The 20,886-nt window shown below is 45.0% G+C and overlaps 1 protein-coding gene across 4 annotated transcripts; it reads right to left on the bottom strand.

The window, feature by feature from the left end:
• Positions 1-4,155: 4,155 nt before the first annotated feature.
• On the bottom strand, positions 4,156-20,260 carry LOC132381803 (WD repeat-containing protein 20-like). Of its 4 annotated transcripts, none has more exons than XR_009508119.1 (4): positions 19,945-20,260; positions 18,707-18,889; positions 12,558-14,102; positions 4,156-4,927 (listed from the first exon to the last, which is right to left on the bottom strand). XR_009508119.1 is itself a non-coding variant. In XM_059951390.1 (4 exons), exons 1-4 carry the CDS (start codon positions 20,194-20,196, stop codon positions 4,874-4,876), a joined length of 1,764 nt encoding a protein of 587 aa, XP_059807373.1. In that variant the 5' UTR covers positions 20,197-20,260; the 3' UTR covers positions 4,156-4,873. The 4 variants fall into 4 exon arrangements, 3 of the variants coding, with proteins under 3 accessions (XP_059807373.1, XP_059807374.1, XP_059807376.1); XM_059951390.1 differs by having other exon boundaries at positions 12,828-14,102; XM_059951391.1 differs by having other exon boundaries at positions 12,836-14,102.
• Between the last annotated feature and the right edge of the window lie 626 nt (positions 20,261-20,886).

The following is a 20,886-nucleotide window of genomic DNA, read 5'->3' as shown; positions in this document are numbered from 1 at the left end:
TATAGTAAGAACTGGCTGGATGCCAAAACATTCAGGAGAAATGTTAAACATCAGGGACAAATGAGGATTTGCTCACAGGAAGGGTCATAAGATTCAGAAAGTACATCAAGGCCACCTTGCATGTTCATTCATGCAAAATGCCCAGAGAACAGTAAACAAACAAAGTTGCCACACAAATTGGAGGTTAGTCTCTATGATACCCAAAACACACCTTAATTGCAGGTGCTACTGGTTTGCTTACATTACAAATCTGTCACTCTGTGATTATTCTACACTGCTCATGAAATTGTAATGGGTTTCCCATACAGCTTCTGAGGAGACTCCTTATTGATTGTGAGCATGAAATTGGTACTAATCTCTTATGTACCTGCATACTCACCATGTTTAATTTTAGTATTTATAATCAAATTAAAATGAAAGGAGCCAATGATAAATGTTCTCACCGTAAATGTGCCAGATTCCTCCCATCTTTCAAAAACACAGTTTAGTAAATTAATTGGTCACATGGGTATAATTGGGCAACACGGGCTTGTTGGATCAAAAGAGGCTATTTACAGTGCAGAACAGACCCTTCTGGCTCAATTAGCCTCGCCATCCAGCAACACACCTACTTAACCCTGGCCTAATCACAGGATAATTTACAATGACCTACCAACCGGTATGTCTTTGGAACGAGAGGAGACTGGAGCATGTAGTGGAAATCCACAAGCTCCATGGGAGGGACATACAGACTTCTTACAGATGACTTTGGAATTGAACTCCAACATTCCAAGCTGTAATAGCCGCTACCCTACCATACTGACCCAATTAACAAATAAATATGAAGGATCAGCAACAAGAGTCCTGGGCAATGGGAGAGCACCTTGACTTGATTCTACAAGGGTTTAAGTTTTGAAACAGACTATATTTAAAAATAAAGTATTTAGAGTTGAAACGTCAAATACTCAAGGCATGCAGTTAAAGTGAGGGGAGGAAACTTCAAAGGCAATATACATAGAGTGGTGGAGGTAGAAACGGTAGAGATGTTCAAGAGGTTATTAGAAAGGCAGATGAATATGTAGAGAATGGAGGAATATGGATCATATGCAAATAGAAAAGGTTAGGTATCACTAGCCTAATTAGTTGAACACAACAGCATGGGCCAAAGGCCTGTTCCTGTGTTGTACTGTCCCCTCTTCTATTAAATCCATCTTTTGCCTCTTTTTGACCAACCATAGGCTTGTTTGGATTTTCTCTCAACTGGTGTCCCAAGTACGGAACAGAAAAAATCAGCTTCCATCCAGAGAGCCTCACGAGAGACATTGAATATGTCTGAACCAAGATCTAAGTGAAAGTGTAACTCTCCTGTCACTCCTTCCAACACAGATGGAGGAAGAAAGGGGAGAAATTAAAAGGTGCATAAATCAGATGAGGTGAGAAAAAAGACTTTGGATAGGGAAAGTGGGGAAAGATTAATACAACAGGAAGACTTTCAGTTTTGTTGATCTATATCTTGATGACATTTATCAAACAATGATTCATATTCCTTATTTTACACCATGGCTAGAAAATGAATTTGAAAAATTCAATTGTCTCAATCCAAATAATGAGGAGCCCAATTCTGATGTTTTCCAATCCTAAATGGTCTAGCTACAAAAGGCATAATTTTAAACTCTATGGTCACAGATTTCCCCAAGTGGAAATAATTTATATTTTATAGAATTCCTTTATTATTTCAAACATTAGCTCATCTCTCAACCTACTGACAGCTTTGCCATGTGATGTAGTTTTTCATTCCAGGATACAGGTCATAGAGCAATACAGCCCAACAAGGCCATACTGACCAAAGTGTCCACCCATCTAGTCCCAATTTTCTATGTTTAGCTTGTAATCGCTCTTAGTCCCACCTCGTATGCTTTCTGCCTCAAACGCTTCCTTAGCCAAACTTAGCCCTGCTGTTCCTGCAGCAGCCACATGTCATCTACTGCATTCTTTCCAGTTTAATCACATACTTGCTATACCACGGTGACCAGGATACTCCAAGTGCAGCCTCACCAATGACTAGTACAACTGCAACATAATTTCACTTTATTTAGTGATACAGTGCTGACTAAGCCCTTTTCACCCTTAGAGCCAAAGCAACCCTCAATAAACTTGATAACCCTAACCCAACTACAATGACCAACCAACCTACCAAGTACATCTTTGGACTGCGGGAAGAAAATGGAGGATCCAGAGAAAGCTCAAGCATTCCAAGGCAACAACGCACACAGACTCCTTACAGAACAGTGCTGGAATTGAACCCTGAGCTTCGGGAAGTCCCAGTCAGTAATAGTGTTGCACTACGATGCACTGGCTGGTGTCTCAACTCTTACACTGCTCAAAGCCCCGACTGATGTCCCAACTGTTACACTCAGTGCCCTGAGATAGATTAAGGACCGGGTGCTAAATACCTTTCCCCACTGTCTACCTTTGACATCAAACTGTGCACTCGTACTCTTTGGTCCCTTTGTTCCAGTACAATTCCTTAGTGCCTTATTATTTCAAGGGGCATCACCTCACACTTATCTCTTGAAATTAATTTGCCATTCCTCAGCCCACTTATCTGATCAAGATCCGTACTTCCCTTCCCGTCTCAAAATTACAGTAACCTTCACTGTCAACACCACCACCTAACATTAACCCCTGTGGTACATCAATAATCAGCATCCTCCATATTGAGGAACCTTCAACCACCTCCCTCAGCTTCCTACCTGAAATCCATTGCCCTACCCTCATCAACCTTTCTTGTTACCTTTTCAAAAAACTCAGAAGCTTCATCAAGCAAGGCTTTGTCTTCACAAAGTTATGCCAACTTATCCTAATCAGGATTTTCTTCTCTAGCCTCACATACAGCCCCGAGGATTTATCCACCTTATTGTTACTGTAGGAACTGTAATTAGGAAATACCTACTACCAGTGGACGGCTAATGCCTTTTTCCAAAGGTGCAATGGCTAATAAGAGAGGACATATTTTAAAGATGATTGTAAGAAATTATGGGTGTTGTCAAAGGGAATTTTTATACACATGATAAGTGCATGGAACACATTGCTGGGGATGGTGGGTAGAGGCAGATACATTAGGGACTTTTCAGGTCCTTAGATACGCATATGAATGAAAGAAAACTGGAGGGCTATGTGGGGGGAAGGGTTAGATTGATCTTGGAGAAGGTTAAATGATTGTCACAACATAGTGTGTTGTTCTTCATTTTACCTTAAAATATATAGGATTATGGTGATTAAAGCCAAAGTGCTCCCTGAATGCCACGTCAGTTACTTGCCCAGCCTCGTTCCCAAGGAAAGATATTGCACCCTCCCAAGTTGGTCCCTCCACACTGCCTCAGGAAACTTCCTTGGACATACTTCACCAACTCCACTCCGTCTGGGCCCATAATATTCAGAGTAGTCCAGCGAATACTGGGGACATTCAAATCTCCCACTAATACAACCCTATTGCTCTTACCATTGGTGAATCTAATGCAGGTTCCTATATTACTAAGTGTGGTCCTGCTTAAGGTGAGATGTGCCACAACAGATCAGGAACACTGTACATGTCCATCCTAATGCAATTTTTCAAGATAGTTCCAAAAGGTTCCTCAAACCAACATCCATAATTGCTGCCATAATTGAAGAACAGCAATGTGCAAGCAATCCTTCCTGGGAAATAAAGAACTTGCCTGGGGCCCCTGATAAGGGCATGAAACAATGGGGGGGGGGGGGGTCACATGTCCCATATTTGGTGAGATCACAGTTGACACTGGGTGCCACAGTCTATTTGCTTGGCATCCATTTAATTGATCTCAGCAATTTCAAAGACTCAGTTCTCTGAGAGAAGACACTTCTGCCCAGTCCCAAATAAGTACAACATATAGTAATGGAAAGATAAGTGAAATTCTGTGTGGACTGAAACAGTTGACTTTCCATCAGAGTGAAGAAGCATTGCAGTGAGGGGGAGCAGTAGGGAGAACAAATGTCATCTCTGTGATAGCGTTTTTATTTCAGATTTCCAGCATCTCCAAGTTCTTGATTTTCAACAAAACGTTAATGTTGCTGAAAGTGCATATCGTCTCTCTTCCAGCCCATTACACTCAGCTTTCATTCCAACGGGTGAACAAATCGACAACTACAACCTTACTGTATTAGAAACATATTTTAAATATTTTAATAAAGGTGAAATCAGTCATATGTTATCTTTTGCAAATCACTGCATGTACAATATTTATAGGCAGGGGTAATGGCACTGTGTACCTCATCACAATTCAGTCATGTAGAATTTGATCAAGTGCAAATAAAAAAAAGTGACCAACTCTAAATTGCTTACTCCACAGACAGTAGCAGAAGCATATTGCTCTGTCAGGCCTTCTATTACTTATGTTTATTCCATACCCAATCGGAGATGAACATTTCCAAAAACTGGAATTTGTTTCCGATCAAATCCTATTCATGGGATACGTATTGCTCAGTACTCATATTTGAGTCTGCAATGAGAATTACACAGGCTACCCATCCTCAGTTAGTTTCAGTGAATCTTTGTCTATGTACACAATATATAATAATCTATCTGTAGTAAGACACTGATAAAGCTCCTGATTTTGCTCTCTGGGTTACATTTTAACTGTACAGTTTGATAAATTAGAAGTGATTTGAGGTTCAAATCCAGGACAGGATTTAGTGTTGAACATATTAATAAATAAAGGAGTCCATTTCGGCTCATGACTGACCCACTTGGGTATTCCTTATCCAACCACTGGGACCACTGATGCAGCAGCAGCTCTAACAGTCAACGGGCAAATGCCTAAATACTGGCAAAGCCCTGGCAGACCACAATTGAATGCACTTCCAAAGCAGACTCCAACTACACCACAGTGCCACTCGGTGAATTAGCTTGATTCTGTGCCGACAGTAAACCCTGGAACAAAATACATATAGGTTACCACAGCTCAACAGATAACGAGGATGGAAGGGAGGGGTGGAAATCTTAAAATTAGAGTTATTCCATAAAACACTTCATGATGAGTGATTGAAATCTGGAACTCTTCTTTCCATTTCAGTTGTGGTAACCAGGATTCCATTAAAATTGGGAAAACGGAAATCGATTAGTTATCATTAGGAAGGGTTTCCAAGGCCTAGAACAACATCAAGTATTAATCCAGATTAGTCTTGCATGGTGGAAATAGAACATAGAACAGGACAGCACAGGAATAGGCCCTTCTGTCCACAATGTTGTGCTGACCCAATTAAATCAGTAATCAAATGGGCAAACTTACTAATTCCCTCTGCTTACACAATATTCATATTCTTCCATTTTTCTCACATTCATATGCCTATCTTTAAAATATCTAATGTATTTGCCTCTACCACCACTCCAGGCACCCACCACACAGTAAAGAACTTGCCACCTCACACCTCCTTTGAAATGACACCCCCTAACCTGAAACGCATGCTACATGGTATTAGATATTTCAACCCTGGGAAAAAGATACTGTCTGTCTACTCTATCCATGCCTCTTATAATGTTGCAAACCTCTATCAGATCTCACCTCAGCCTCTGCCACTCCAGAGAAAACAAACCAAGTTTGTCCAACCTCTCGAAATAGCACATGTCCTCTAATCCAGGATATTGGTAAACCTATTCTGCAATACTCAAGATGTGGCATAACTAGAGTTTTATAAAGCTGCAACATAACTTCCTGACTTCTGAACACAATACCTTGATCAGTAAAGGCAAGCATTCTTTCTTAACTACCCTATCAATCTGTGTAGCTACTTCCAGGGACTTCCGAACTTGGGTTCCAATGAGGAACTGAGTGTTCCTGCATTATCTCTCGACAAGCCTCATACACACTCAACATTAGGGATCACACAGCTTCAGAAAATTGGCACATCATTGCACGGGGATGTTTGCTTTGTAACTCATCTCTACATAAATCCAGAGCTCCGGAAGTTTTTTCTAAGCAAGTTAAAATTCTCTGCCATGCTGACCAGAACATACCCATGAAATGACAATGTTGCCTTAAGTAATTATTTAATCACAGAATCCCTGTTGAAAGGTTAATTGAAGAAACCTCCTTTAACAAGCTAACTAGGAACTGTTTCCACTGACAAACAGTAAATCAGAGTGTACAGGTTTAAAATAATTGCCAAATAAAACAGTAAAACAGATTATTTTTCCTTCCCAGAAGAGATCTACTTACATGAAAAGGAAATTAAATGGCTGGGGATGGAGATGAGGAAAGGGGAGTAAAACTAAATGGAAGTTGGAACTGAAGCCTGCCTCAGTTCTATTATTATTGGCATTTGCCACAAAGATCATTTACAAAAAGAACAGTTGTAGTTGATCATAAACACGAGATTCTGTAGATACTGGAAATCCACAGCAACACTCAAAATGCTGAAACTTGAGGTCGGGCAGCACCTATGGAGAGAAACACAGTCCATGTTTTGGGCTGAGACTCTCTATCATGTCTGCAACAATGGTCGCTTATTCTTCTCCATAGATTTCATCAGACCTACTCAATTCCTCCAGCATTTTTTGTGTTGTACTTGTAGCTAATATAATCCTGCGAGACAATTACCCAGGTCAGTAGTATGGTAGCTGAACTGCCCCTGGGTCATGCTCAAAAACCAGCTGGAAAATACTGAGCAGAGGTTGACAAGGGAGCTCAGCTTTGAAATTCTAATTTACTCACCATATCCAAGTTTGAAATAAGCACCACCTTTTGGGACAGAGCTCATTTATGGAGTAAATGCCCTCATCATATTGAAGAGCCCAATGGCCCCAAATGCTTCCACAAAGTTTGAATGAAAATTAGTGAAAACTACAACTGTATCCTTCAAACTGAGGTTTTTTTATCTAGAGACCAGCATGGTAACAGGCCCTTCCTGGGAGCCCAAGTGACCAATTCAGCTACTAATCCCTACACCTATGGAATGTAGGAGGAAACAGGAGCACCCAGAGGAAACCCTGGTAATCAAGGATAGAACATGCAAAACACAAAAATACAACTGCAGATGCTGTGGATCAAAGAATAAGTACACAACACTGGAAGAACTCAGCAGGTCAGGCAGCATCCGTGAGAAAAGTGTAGCCAACGTCTTGGGCCGAGACCCTTCATCAGGAATCATGCAAACTCCTTACAGGCCACTGCAGGAATTGAACCTGGGTTGCTGACACTGTAGTAGCATTACGCTAACCACTACACTAAGTGCCTCTGCAAAGCTCACGTGGTAGTGGAATAAGTGGGCAATCCCACTTCATTTTCTTTACTTTGCTAGGGATGTCACTGTCCCAAGGTAGTAATTAAGAATATTAATTCAAGGCAAGAATAACAGTATCACAACTCTAAAGCACATGGTAGCATAGTGATTATCATGACACTATTACAGCTGGGGGCTTCCTCTGTAAGGAGTCTCTGTATGTCCTCCTCATGGAATGCGTGCTCCGGTTTCCTTCCACAATCCGAAGACTGGGTAGCTTAATTGATCATTGTAAATTGTCACATGATTAGGTTAGGATTAAATCAGTGTTGTTGGTATGCTGGACGGCACAGCTCGAAGGACCTATTCTGCACTGTATCTCTAAATAAATTAGTATTAAATGATTTTGTTACCACTGCATCTATTCCTTTGTCATCATCTCCACACCATCCATCAACAATCCATACACTAATCCTTTGTTTTCATCTATTCTCCCCAACTAGATTCCACCTTTTACTTAAACACAAGGGCCAATTTGCAACAAGCCAACTAACCTACCAAATGCCGTGTTTTGGGCATGTGGGAGGAAGCTAGAGTACCCGTCACAGGGATAATGTACAAACTCCCCACAGACATTACTGGAAATCAGAGACAGAACCCAGGTTGCCTCTACCAGCTGTACCACCTTTGGCAATACACAAACTTGTTAAATTGTTTCAGTAGTTAAGGTTAATGAACCCTTCATGGGATTGAGATCTAAACAGGAAGATGACATCAGCCAGGAGTATCATAAATTGCCATTGCAGTTCTGCATTGGGAAATGCTGCTCCTGCTGAAGAGTGTCACAAGGTAGGGAGGCTGGGGAAATGAGCAATGATGGGGAAGAGTTGGTCAGGTGGTGAAAAATTAAAAGGTCATGACCCAGAGATAGGATGTGGAGGAATTTCAAAAGTGCTGCATCTAGGAAAGAGGCCAGAGGAAGAACTGATTTTTAAGAAAGATCGTAAGGAGAGTTGGCTGATGCATACAGGCATAGATGAGACAGGGCTCAAGGATAGTAACTTCAATGAGAATTGTGTCCAATTCTAAGCCACACTACCCACAAAGATGCAGCTTTCATTCCCAACTAGGGCCTGATTTAATTATACTTAGGTTACCCATCACATTCTGAGGATAGTAGAGACTTCCTGACCAGACAGGTACTGTGATGTTGGCAAGGGCAGTGATGAGAGTTAGATGAATAATTTCTAAGAATTCACCTGCAACTCACATCTTTACCCCTCTGGATGAAATGCTATAAAAATACTGGTGAGTAATCGCATCTACTGAAGGATATTGCAGGTCTTTTTGAAAGAATGAAGCGTACTTTTAGTAGAATTGACTGCAAAGTTAAACAATGCTTGTTTTCACAGGCATTTAGATACTTAGCTATTAAAGGAACCGTGGATACCAAGGTGGGCAGGAAAGTAATGATAAATAAGTTAAAAGGTCAGTCTTTACCTTATTGAAATGTAGAGGCATGAGAGACCAAATAGCCTACTTATATGTCTTCTTAATTAAAGTGGATGAACTATTATGAACTTGGGCTGTACTCCCAACAATGTAGAAGGTTACAGGGTGGTTTAATTGGTAACACAGGGGGTTTAATTAATTAAACTGAATCTATATTTATCTGTACTTCCAAAGATAGTAGGAGCTGTACAGACTTTACAGTTTTCACCTGAACTGGAGGGGCACTAATCTCCAAGTGAGAAGGTTTGTTAGCCTGCATGGTGGGATTTCAACTAGAGTTATAGGGGGAAGGAAACCAGAGTGAAGTTAGTGAAGAGGTGGTGGAGGCAGATGTTGGTAAGACTTCAGACAAAGTTAGGAATCAAAAGATTGGGCATGGTGCCACTAATGTCCTGAGCTGAATATATTTCAATGCAAGTAGGAAAAGTGGACGATAGTGCTGAAGATGAAGTAGCTGATTTACAGAGGCAATGGGTAGTGAGGAGAGACTATCAACATGATGAGTTGCAATGTAGAAAGCAAACATCGAAAAGAGTGAATACTGTATAGGACTGAAGGTGTTATATTTGAATGCGCACAGTATACAGAATAAGGTAGATAGCACAGATGCAGATTGGCATGTATGATGTTGGAGTCAGTACTGAATCATGGCTGAAAGAAGATTATAGCTGGGAGCTTAAAGAAGACATATAAGTAGGCTATTTTGTCTCTTATGCCTCCTCCACATTTCAATAAGGGATAGGTAGGAAGGCAAAGGGGCAGCATTGCTCTTTTGGTAAAAGAAATGAAATCAAGTCATTAGAAAGAGGCAATATAGGGTCAGGTGATGTCGAATCATTGTGCATCGAGCTAAGGGACTGCAAGGATAAAAAGACCCTGATGGGAGCTGTATACAAACTATCAAATAGTAGCAAGGATGTGGTCTACAAATTACAATGGGAGATAGAAAATGCACACCAAAAGGGCAAATTTACAATAGTCATGGGTGATTTCAATATGCAGATAGATTGGGTAAATCAGGTTGGTGCTGGATTTGATTTAAAAGAACAAATTCACTCTGAAATTTGAGAAGGAGAAACTGTACCAGTATTACAGTGGAGTAGAGGGACTTACTGAGGCATTAGAGAAGAGTTGGTCAGAATTGATTGGAAAAGAACACTGGTAGGGATGACAGCAGAGCAGCAATGGCTAGAATTTCTGGAAGCAATTCAGAAGGCACAGGATATTACACATCCTTAAGAGAAAGAAGTATTCTAAAGAGGATACCAAAAGATTTTTCAGATACATAAAGTGTAAAAGAGAGGTGAAAGTGGATATCGGACTGCTGGAAAATGATGCTGGAGAGGTAGTAATGGGGTCAAGCAAATGGCAGATGAACTGAATTACGTATTTTGCATCAGACTTTACTGTGGAAGACACTAGCAGTATAGTGGAAGTCCCAGGTGTCAGGGGCATGGGGTGTGTGAAGCTACCATAACGAGAGAGAAGGTTCTTGGTAAACTGAAAGGTCTGAAGGTGGATAAGTCACCTGGACCAGATGGTGTACACCCAGAGATCTGAAGGAGGTGGCTAAAGAGATTGTGGAGGCATTAGTAAAAATCTTTCAGCAATTACTAGATTCTGGAATAGTTCTGGAAGACTGGAAAATTTCAAATGTCACTCCACTCTTCAAGAAGGGAGAGGCAGAAGAAAGAAACTATAGGCCAGTTAGTCTGATTTCAGTGGTTGGGAAAATGTTGGAGTCGGTTATTAAGGATGAGGACTCAGGGTACTTGGAGGTACAAAATAGCTGTAGCCTGCATGGTTTCCTCAAGGGAAAATCTTGCCTGACAGATCTGTTGCAATTCTTTGAAGAAATAACAAGCAGGATAGACAAATGAGAATCAGTTGATATTGTGTACTTGGGATTTTAAGAAGGCCTTTGACAAGGTGCCACATGAGGTTGCTTAACAAGCTACACGAGCCCATGGTATTACAGGAAAGATTCTAGCATCAATAAAGCAGTGGCTGATTGCCAAGAGGCAGAGTGGGAATAAAGGGAGCCTTTTTCTGTTTGGCTGCTGGTGACTAGTGCTGTTCCACAGAGGTCTGTGTTGGGACCAATGCTTTTTATGTTATATGTCAATGATTTGGATAATGGATTGATAGCTTTGTTGCAAAGTTTGCAGACAACAGGAAAGAGAGGTGGAGGGGCAGGTAGTTTTGAAGAAGAGGCTACAGAAGGATTTAGACAGTTTAGGAGAAGTGGTAGATGGAATACAGTGCCGGGAAGTATACGGATATGCACTTTGGTAGAAGAAATGGAAGAGTTGACTATTTTCTAAATGGAGAGTAAATACAAAAAACTGAGGTGTAAAGGGACTGGGAGTCCTTGTGCAGGATTCTCAAAAGGTTCATTTGCAGGTTGAATCTGTGATGAAGGCAAATGTGATATTCGCACTCATTTCAAGAGAACTAGAATATAAAAGCAAGGATGTAATGTTGAGATTTTATAAAGCACTGTTGAGGCCTGACTTGGAGTACTGTGAGCAGTTTTGGGCCCCTTATCTTAGAAAGGATGTGCCGAAACTGGATAGGATTCAAAGGAGGTTCATGAAAATGATTCTAGGATTGAATACCTTGGCATATGAAGAGTGTTTGATGGCTTTGGTGCTGTATTCACTAAAATTTAGAAGAATGGAGGGGGGTGGTGAACCTCATTGAAACCTATAAAATGGTGAAGGACCTTGATAGAATGGATGTGAAGAGGATGTTTCCTGTGGTGAGAGATTCCAAGACCAGAGAGCACAACCTCAGAATAGAGGAGTGCCCTTTCAGAACAGAGTTAAGGAGCAATTTCTTTAGCCAGAGAGTAGTGAATCTGTGGAATTCTTTGCCACAGGCAGCTGTGGAGGCCAAGTCTTTATGTATATTTAAGGCAGAGGTTGATAGATTCTTGATTGGTCAGGGCATGAAGCGATATGGGAGAAGGCAGGAGATTGGGGCTGAGAGGAAAATTGGATCAGCCATGATGAAATGGTGGAGCAGACTCGATGGGCCAAATTCTGTGCCTATACACCTTATATCTATTGATTGGGGAATCTACACCAGGAGGTTAGGATATATTCTGCAGACAAAAGATGGCAAAGTTAATAGCTCCTGTCCGAAAGAATACGAACAGATTAGATCAACTGTTGGCTTCATGTCTGAAATTAGTAGGCTTTTGTAAATCAAATATAAGTAGTATTGTGAGACAAAGGCAGCTTTGTGGATTTGGATCACAACTAAGCCATTGACTAGAGCACAAGAGGTACACAGGAAAGAAAAATCCCTGAGCAAAGCATCAGGTGCAAGGAGGAAACAGACCCGGGCAGATTATAGCTCAGAACAGTAACTCCTCTCCCCAACCCACTGCCTTTGTCAAGATATTTCTGCACAATCTTGAACATATAGTGTCTTAAACATAGTGAAACACATCAAAGTGCATCACAAGAGCATCTGACAAAACCTGACACATAAGAGGATTATAGGACCAAAAAGTAATTAAAACAGTCTAATAGAGGGTGTCGGGGTGAAGTGAAGGTCTGGCCAGCAATCGTGGAGCCAAGACTGCAGCAGCTCAGAGATCCAAGGCAGGTGGAGGTGAAGGAAGTTCCAAAGATCTACAAAAATTTTGCTTTGGTTCTGTAGATCTCTTTCTAAACGTTGATAGGGCTTTCATACACACTTCACAACTGGAATGATTTGACCAATTAAGTATCTACACTAACTTGTACTTATATAAGAAATTACACATTTCACCATCTCCTGTGAAGTATAGTCATTCGTTGAAACAAAATGTTGCACTGCACCTCATCGGGTGTCTCTGCCAGGCAAATACGACACTGTTGTGTGAGGAGTTACTCAGCTTGGTCAAGGGGAAGTGTTCAAAAAGGAGGAGCACGAAGAGATTCCATCCTTTTGTCCTTGGCAGCTGAAAGCATGCCTGCCAGCAGTGGGGTGAATAAATTCAGGGCTGTATAAGCAAACAGTATTGGTGCATACAAGTCAGAGGGGTTCTAAGGCAGGAGGAGGTGACAGAGATTACGTCTCTGATCTGTCCCTGTGCCTCCCATACTCACCACTTTACCTGGCCGTGCCCATGTGCAAATGAAGCCCTCTTGGCAGGCAGTGACTATGCAGTCCTCCAAGAATATCAACACCGTTAGTCTCTCATGTGCAATCTTTTTACAGACCAAAGGCTCTAGCAATGGCACCTCATCCATTCGGGGGCACAAGGTGGTACCCAAACTCTTTGCTGGATCAGTTTTGTTCCTTGTGACCATGTGCAGCTTGTCGTTACTCTTGCTGATGACGTGTCCAATGCTGTGGTTACGTTTGTGGTCCTTCTCCGTGCACTTATCCTTGCGCTCATGATGAGCCAGCGTGGCAAACTTACTGATACTGAAGGGCATACCCCCATCCGTGTGGGCCTTACTGTTGGCATTGGTCACTGCTGGGTGCGGCAGGCTGTTGGAGCGGGAGAGCGAGTGCGGGATAGAGTTGGCGGTGCCAGCCTCCAGTAAGAGACCACTGGTGAGGCTTCTGCCACTGAGGGAGCCAGGGACTGTGGTGCTCACCACATTCGTGTGCGTCCGAGCCCGTGAGAGGGGCTTATGGGGAAAAAGGATGTCTTCTGTCAAATCCCAGAGGCAAAACTGAGTGTCCTGGCCCACAGAGCCAAAGCGGTAGGTCACACTAGCTGCCCGTCCATCTGTGGAATTGTGCTTGGAGAGTCTGGATAAAGTGCTGTTTGTGCGATTGCGGGCAAGTGGAGCATGCTCCTGAAAGTCATCGTCACTCCCACTGAACTCGGGCAGGTCGCCTTCATCCATGCTACTTGTGTAAGGGTCAAAAGCCACCACGCTGACCCAGGACTTGTGACCGTGCCCCCGTGCAATCACCCGGCAGTCCCAGAAGGACCAGACTGTCACGAGGTCATCCTCACCCCCCGTCACGATATAGCGGCCATCCGGACTCCAGCACACGCACAGCAAGCCCCCAAAGTAGCTCTTCATCACTCCATACAGCTCCATGGAATCGAAATGGAAGACCCGCAGGCTGCCATCTTGGCTGGCACATGCCACATGCTTGCCGTCAGGGGCAAAGGCGAACTCGTGCAGCGCCCCCTCACCCACTGACCACTTCAGCAGTGGGTTCCGGCTCGACTTGCTTTTGCAGGTGTATACAGCAAAGCCTGGTCCCTGCTTCAGTGGCTGGTAGTGGGGAGCAGTGGTTCCACACGGATGGTCCACATTGTAGAGGTAAAGGTTGCCGCTAGTGTGGGCGACCAGGAAGAGGCTCTCAGACTCAGGCATCCACTTTAGGCAGGTCACTTTGGTCTTGTCAATAAACCTCTGCATCAAGAAAAAAAAGATGTCATGAAACTTTAAGAGGAAGGAAACTAGCCTTGCCAAAGAGCTGAGGTCCCTACACATCTCCCATGGGGCAGCTGTTAGTCTTATTGTCACTATCCACAGAAATTCCCAAGACATTATGATCTGTGTTCCCCAAAGACAGCATATGTACTGTAGGCAAACTCTCCCCAGTGATCAGAGCTAGATGAGTTTAAGAATGCAATCCAAGCTGAGTTTGATCCAGTCCCTCTGTCATAGTCCCTTTGGCTCTGCACATTTACCAGCACTTGGTCTGTTGATAACCTTCTCTGCACAGGTGAATCAAGTGTTTCTCTAGACATATTTTCATTTTTATTTATTTTATTCAGCAATACAGTGCAGAGTCAGCCCTTTGAGTCACACTGCCCCAGCAACCCCACAACCCCAATTAACCCTAACCTAATCACACAACAATTTACAATGACCAATTGACCAACCTTTGGACTGTGGAAGGAAACCGGAGGACCTGGGCAAAACACATTCCGCGGGGACAATGTACAGAGACTCCTTACAGAACGATGCCGGAAATGAACTCCAAACTCTGGAGCGTTGCACTAACAGCTTCGCTACACGGTAGCCATTTTAAATGTGTGTTCCAGATTCTAACCCTGATTAACCTCACCTCTTCGATCCCCCTTACTTATACCTCAAAGCTTAAACCTACACCTCCTGGTTTTAAATATCCATTACAGGCAAAAATTTCTCATTAACCTCTTTATAATGTTTTTGTTATCTCTATCAAGACCCTTCCAAGCTCCTCTGCTCCAAGGAAAAAACACCTCTCCAGTTTCTCCTTATAATCAAAACAATCCATGCCTGCAACACTGTGATAAATGTCATCTGTACCCTCTGCAATCCAATCACAGTATTTCTATGGTGCAGACACCAGAATTGTAGGTAATAGTTCAGCTGCGGCCTAACTAATATTTTATTAAGTTATAACATGGTACCCATGTTCATATGTTGGAGAGAAGGCCAGCATCCATTATGTCTTCTTCACCTCCTTATCCATCAGAGCCTTGCCAACATGGATCTATGGAGCCTGAAAAGCGATATCCCTATCTTCCTCCCTACTTCATAGGTTACTATTTACGATATATTATTAGAACGCCCTCTACCCAAATGCATCACTCAAATTTGTAGGGATTTAAATTCCATCCGCTATTGGAACCCATAGGCTGAAACACTTCAGGCTAACTTTCCACATGACAAAACATGCCCAGAAATCTATGCAGCCTACATCAACTGCAGTCCTCATTAATATATATGTAGATAATTCTGTGAAAAAGCTAAAAAAATAACAGGACTTTCACCAACATTTCTGTTCTGACCGCTGACGATCAATTCCCCCCACACCAACATCTCCCTGACCACTGACGATCAATCCCCCCACACCAACATCTCCCTGACCACTGACGATCAATCCCCCCACACCAACATCTCCCTGACCACTGACGATCAATCCCCCCAAACCAACATCTCCCTGACCACTGACGATCAATCCCCCCACACCAACATCTCCCTGACCACTGACGATCAATCCCCCCACACCAACATCTCCCTGACCACTGAAGGTCAATCCCCCCACACCAACATCTCCCTGACCACTGACGATCAATCCCCCCACACCAACATCTCCCTGACCACTGACGATCAATCCCCCCAAACCAACAACTCCCTGACCACTGACGATCAATCCCCCCACACCAACATCTCCCTGACCACTGACGATCAATCCCCCTACACCAACATCTCCCTGACCACTGACGATCAATCCCCTCACACCAACATTTCCCTGACCACTGACGATCAATCCCCCCACACCAACATCTCCCTGACCACTCACGGTCAATCCCCCCACACCAACATCTCCCTGACCACTGACGATCAATCCCCCCACACCAACATCTCCCTGACCACTGACGGTCAATCCCCCCCACACCAACATCTCCCTGACCACTCACGGTCAATCCCCTCACACCAACATCTCCCTGACCACTCACGGTCAATCCCCCCACACCAACATCTCCCTGACCACTGACGGTCAATCCCCCCACACCAACATCTCCCTGACCACTGACGGTCAATCCCCCCACACCAACATCTCCCTGACCACTTACGGTCAATCCCCTCACACCAACATCTCCCTGACCACTCACGGTCAATCCCCTCACACCAACATCTCCCTGACCACTCACGGTCAATCCCCTCACACCAACATCTCCCTGACCACTGACGATCAATCCCCCCACACCAACATCTCCCTGACCACTGACGATCAATCCCCCCACACCAACATCTCCCTGACCACTGACGATCAATCCCCCCACACCAACATCTCCCTGACCACTGACGATCAATCCCCCCACACCAACATCTCCCTGACCACTGACAATCAATCCCCCCACACCAACATCTCCCTGACCACTGACGATCAATCCCCCCACACCAACATCTCCCTGACCACTCACGGTCAATCCCCCCACACCAACATCTCCCTGACCACTCACGGTCAATCCCCCCACACCAACATCTCCCTGACCACTGACGATCAATCCCCCCACACCAACATCTCCCTGACCACTGACGATCAATCCCCCCACACCAACATCTCCCTGACCACTGACAGTCAATCCCCCCACACCAACATCTCCCTGACCACTGACGATCAATCCCCCCACACCAACATCTCCCTGACCACTGACGATCAATCCCCCCACACCAACATCTCCCTGACCACTGACAGTCAATCCCCTCACACCAACATCTCTCTGACCACTGACGATCAATCCCCCCACACCAACATCTCTTTGACCACTGACAGTCAATCCCCCCACACCAACATCTCCCTGACCACTCACGGTCAATCCCCCCACACCAACATTTCCCTGACCACTGACGATCAATCCCCCCACACCAACATTTCCCTGACCACTGACGATCAATCCCCCCACACCAACATCTCCCTGACCACTGACGATCAATCCCCCCACACCAACATCTCTCTGACCACTCATGGTCAATCAGCCTTTCACCAACATTTCCCTGACCACTGACGATCAATCCCCCCACACCAACATCTCCCTGACCACTGACGATCAAACCCCCACACCAACATCTCCCTGACCACTGACGATCAAACCCCCACACCAACATTTCCCTGACCACTGACGATCAATCCCCCCACACCAACATCTCCCTGACCACTGACGATCAATCCCCCCACACCAACATCTCCCTGACCACTGACGATCAATCCCCCCCACACCAACATCTCCCTGACTACTGACGATCAATCCCCCCACACCAACATCTCCCTGACTACTGACCATCAATCCCCCCACACCAACATCTCCCTGACCACTGACGATCAATCCCCCCACACCAACATCTCCCTGACCACTGACGATCAAACCCCCACACCAACATCTCCCTGACCACTGACGATCAAACCCCCACACCAACATTTCCCTGACCACTGACGATCAATCCCCCCACACCAACATCTCCCTGACCACTGACGATCAATCCCCCCACACCAACATCTCCCTGACCACTGACGATCAATCCCCCCCACACCAACATCTCCCTGACTACTGACGATCAATCCCCCCACACCAACATCTCCCTGACTACTGACCATCAATCCCCCCACACCAACATCTCCCTGACCACTGACGATCAATCCCCCCACACCAACATCTCCCTGACTACTGACGATCAATCCCCCCACACCAACATCTCCCTGACCACTGACGATCAATCCCCCCACACCAACATCTCCCTGACCACTGACAGTCAATCCCCCCACACCAACATTTCCCTGACCACTCACGGTCAATCAGCCTTTCACCAACTTTTCTCTGACCACTCACAGTCAATCAGCCTTTCACCAACATTTTCCTGACCACTCACGGTCAATCCCCCCACACCAACATCTCCCTGACCACTGACAGTCAATCCCCCCACACCAAAATCTCCCTGACCACTGACAGTCAATCCCCCCACACCAGCATTTCCCTGACCACTCATGGTCAATCCCCCCACACCAGCATTTCCCTGCTGACCACTCATTCTACATCCCATAGGAGCTGCAGCTTATTTCAGTAGAAGAGCTCATGCAGTTCTGAAATTTCGGAAGAAAATATAATTACAAGTTTTCTGATGCTTAACGACATGTAGCACATTTAACAAATTGCACAATGTCACCCTTCTATGGCTCAGGCAGAGCAAATATCAGACACAGATGGTGGGTATCTGGAGCAACTCAGTGGGTCGGGGGGTGGAGCGGACTGTTAGTAGTGGATTTGGGTTCAGATTTATTAGCAGGACTGAGGAATGAACTATCAGGCTGCCGGCTCAGCTCAACGCTGGCATCAAAATGAGACGATGCCTAATATTCCACATCTGAATAATTCTATGAGGAACTTGCAAGAACAACTTCTATTAAAAATAAGTATGGAGGATTCTAATAGGTAATAATATTGTCTGACAAATGGGATCAAGAACGAAATTAAAGTAACTGCACTGTAATATAAGTCTCAGAAATTGTATAATTACACTACCTCTTCATTAAACAGTTTGCTGGTTTCCTTCTTAATCGGATCCAGGTACTGCACTTGACCCGCGGAGAAACCAACTACAAGCGAGACGCTGTCAGGCGTGGCAGTGAATTGGTTAAAATCATGGCAGGTGGGCTGTGTCCCTTTGTATATCCGCTTGTCAATGGGTTTGCTTAGATCTGCTGCCTGGTGGGGAAACATAGAACATCGTCAAGACAGGGCTGATTTTCAGTGCAAGCAATAAATCAGCCACCACTTTTGGACTTTTAACCAATTTCTATACCCCAATCTGTGACAAAGTGGGAACTTTAAATTGTAAATAAGGAGTTAAGTGTGTGGTTATGTTTTAACAAATTTATTTCAAACTAATGAATTCTATAACCTGTTTATTCAAAGCATATTTTGAACATTTCTTACTTCCAGCCAATCAATTAAACTTTGCAAATGGTATCTTTAACAACTGAAACTCTTGAACCAGGCATTTTATAACACCTTCCCCTCCCCATAGCTTTTAAACTCTTCTGTACTTACCCCTCCTCCAGATATTCCTTCACTTCCTTTCACCTTCATGCCTTTTGTTTCTTAATACCTCCTTAAAACTCACTGAGTAATTCCACAATCCTAACAACAGCTGCCCTGTCAAATTCAAATCCAGTTATGAGACCCTAACCTCCTGCATCTTAGCCAATGCATCCACCTGTTGTTCACTGCAAGCAGGGCCCCCAGAACCAACACACCCAACCCCAGTCAGCACCCAAACTTGGGACTGTACAACCTACTGATTTTCAAAAACACTTTATTGATCTGGAAGGAATATAAAGTACTCTTCTGCTGCTGTTACAATAAGCAAATGTCCATGATTTATACCCATTACATGTTTGACTGGTTATACATATGTATCCCTATTATAATAAACGAACAGGATTTACTTTCCGAACCTAACTGCCCTTGACAAGGTTGTGGTAACCTCCTGTTGCCCCAAATCCTTACGATCCATATCAGAGACCACGCTGGGATTCTGGAGCAAACGTGTTGGGTCGGGAAATCTGTAGGTGTAGTCTTGAGGTCAAGACCCTGCATCAGAGCAGGAACCCGGGCAACCCATCATCAGCACTGGGCTCCCCATTCTTTGTCAGTGTCTGACCCCCATCTCCTACTCTCTGACCTAACCAGCAGACGACGGTAGGAGGATGGGGGCTCGGTTTCGCATCAGAGCCGGTCCCACCCGTCGCCAGCCTCACCTTTCTGGGGCCTCGGTACAGGTAGAGATAGAGCTCCCGGCCCACATTGAAGCAGATGCGGTCGCCGCTGCCGCTCTGGTCCCGCACGTTTACCATAGAAACCCGCACCGGATTGGTGCCCTGAGTGGCGCTCAGGGGCACCCGGTTCGGACGACTGTACTCCGACAGGCTCAGCAGCTTGTAGGCTCCCTCCCGGGTCCGGAACTGCGACTTGATCTCGTTCAACTCCTTGCCCCCGCCCTCAGCCGCCATCTTTAGCCGGAGCCGCAAAACAGCGGCCACCCTTCACACCCCTGCCCACCCGCCAGCCTGCCAGCCCGGCCTCCGCCCACAATGCCGCCTCCCGGCCGTCGGCTAGGCCTCCGTCCACAGCGCCGCCTCCCGGCCGTCGGCTAGGCCTCCGTCCACAGCGCCGCCTCCCGTCCGTCGGCTAGGCCTCCGTCCACAGCGCCGCCTCCCGTCCGTCGGCTAGGCCTCCGATTACAGCGCCGCCTCCCGTCCGTCGGCTAGCCCTCCGCCCACAGCGCCGCCTCCCGTCCGTCGGCTAGGCCTCCGCCCACAATGCCGCCTCCCGTCCGTCGGCTAGGCCTCCGCCCACAGCGCCGCTTCCCGTTCGTCGGCTAGGCCTCCGTCCACAGCGCCGCCTCCCGGCCGTCGGCTAGGCCTCCGCCCACAGCGCCGCTTCCCGTTCGTCGGCTAGGCCTCCGATTACAACGCCGCCTCCTGCCGCCATCCTCGCTCCTCTTAGGGGAAAAAACCCCTTTAAAAATCTTGTTAGCTAAATACAGCTGAGAAGTTAATCATTTCAGAAACATGAGAGGTTATGTTACAGAAAAGTCCCTTACAAAATACAAATCAGAGCTTGTTAGAACCCAGTCAATACTTCCAATTGTTCTTGTTAAACCCCCAAGTTTTACATCTGTACCTGAGATTATCCATTTC

This window comes from Hypanus sabinus, chromosome 26, assembly GCF_030144855.1.
Source record: "Hypanus sabinus isolate sHypSab1 chromosome 26, sHypSab1.hap1, whole genome shotgun sequence".
Taxonomy (NCBI): domain Eukaryota; kingdom Metazoa; phylum Chordata; class Chondrichthyes; order Myliobatiformes; family Dasyatidae; genus Hypanus; species Hypanus sabinus.
Note: the sequence above shows the minus strand (reverse complement) of the source record. Positions and strands in the feature narration are given on the sequence as shown.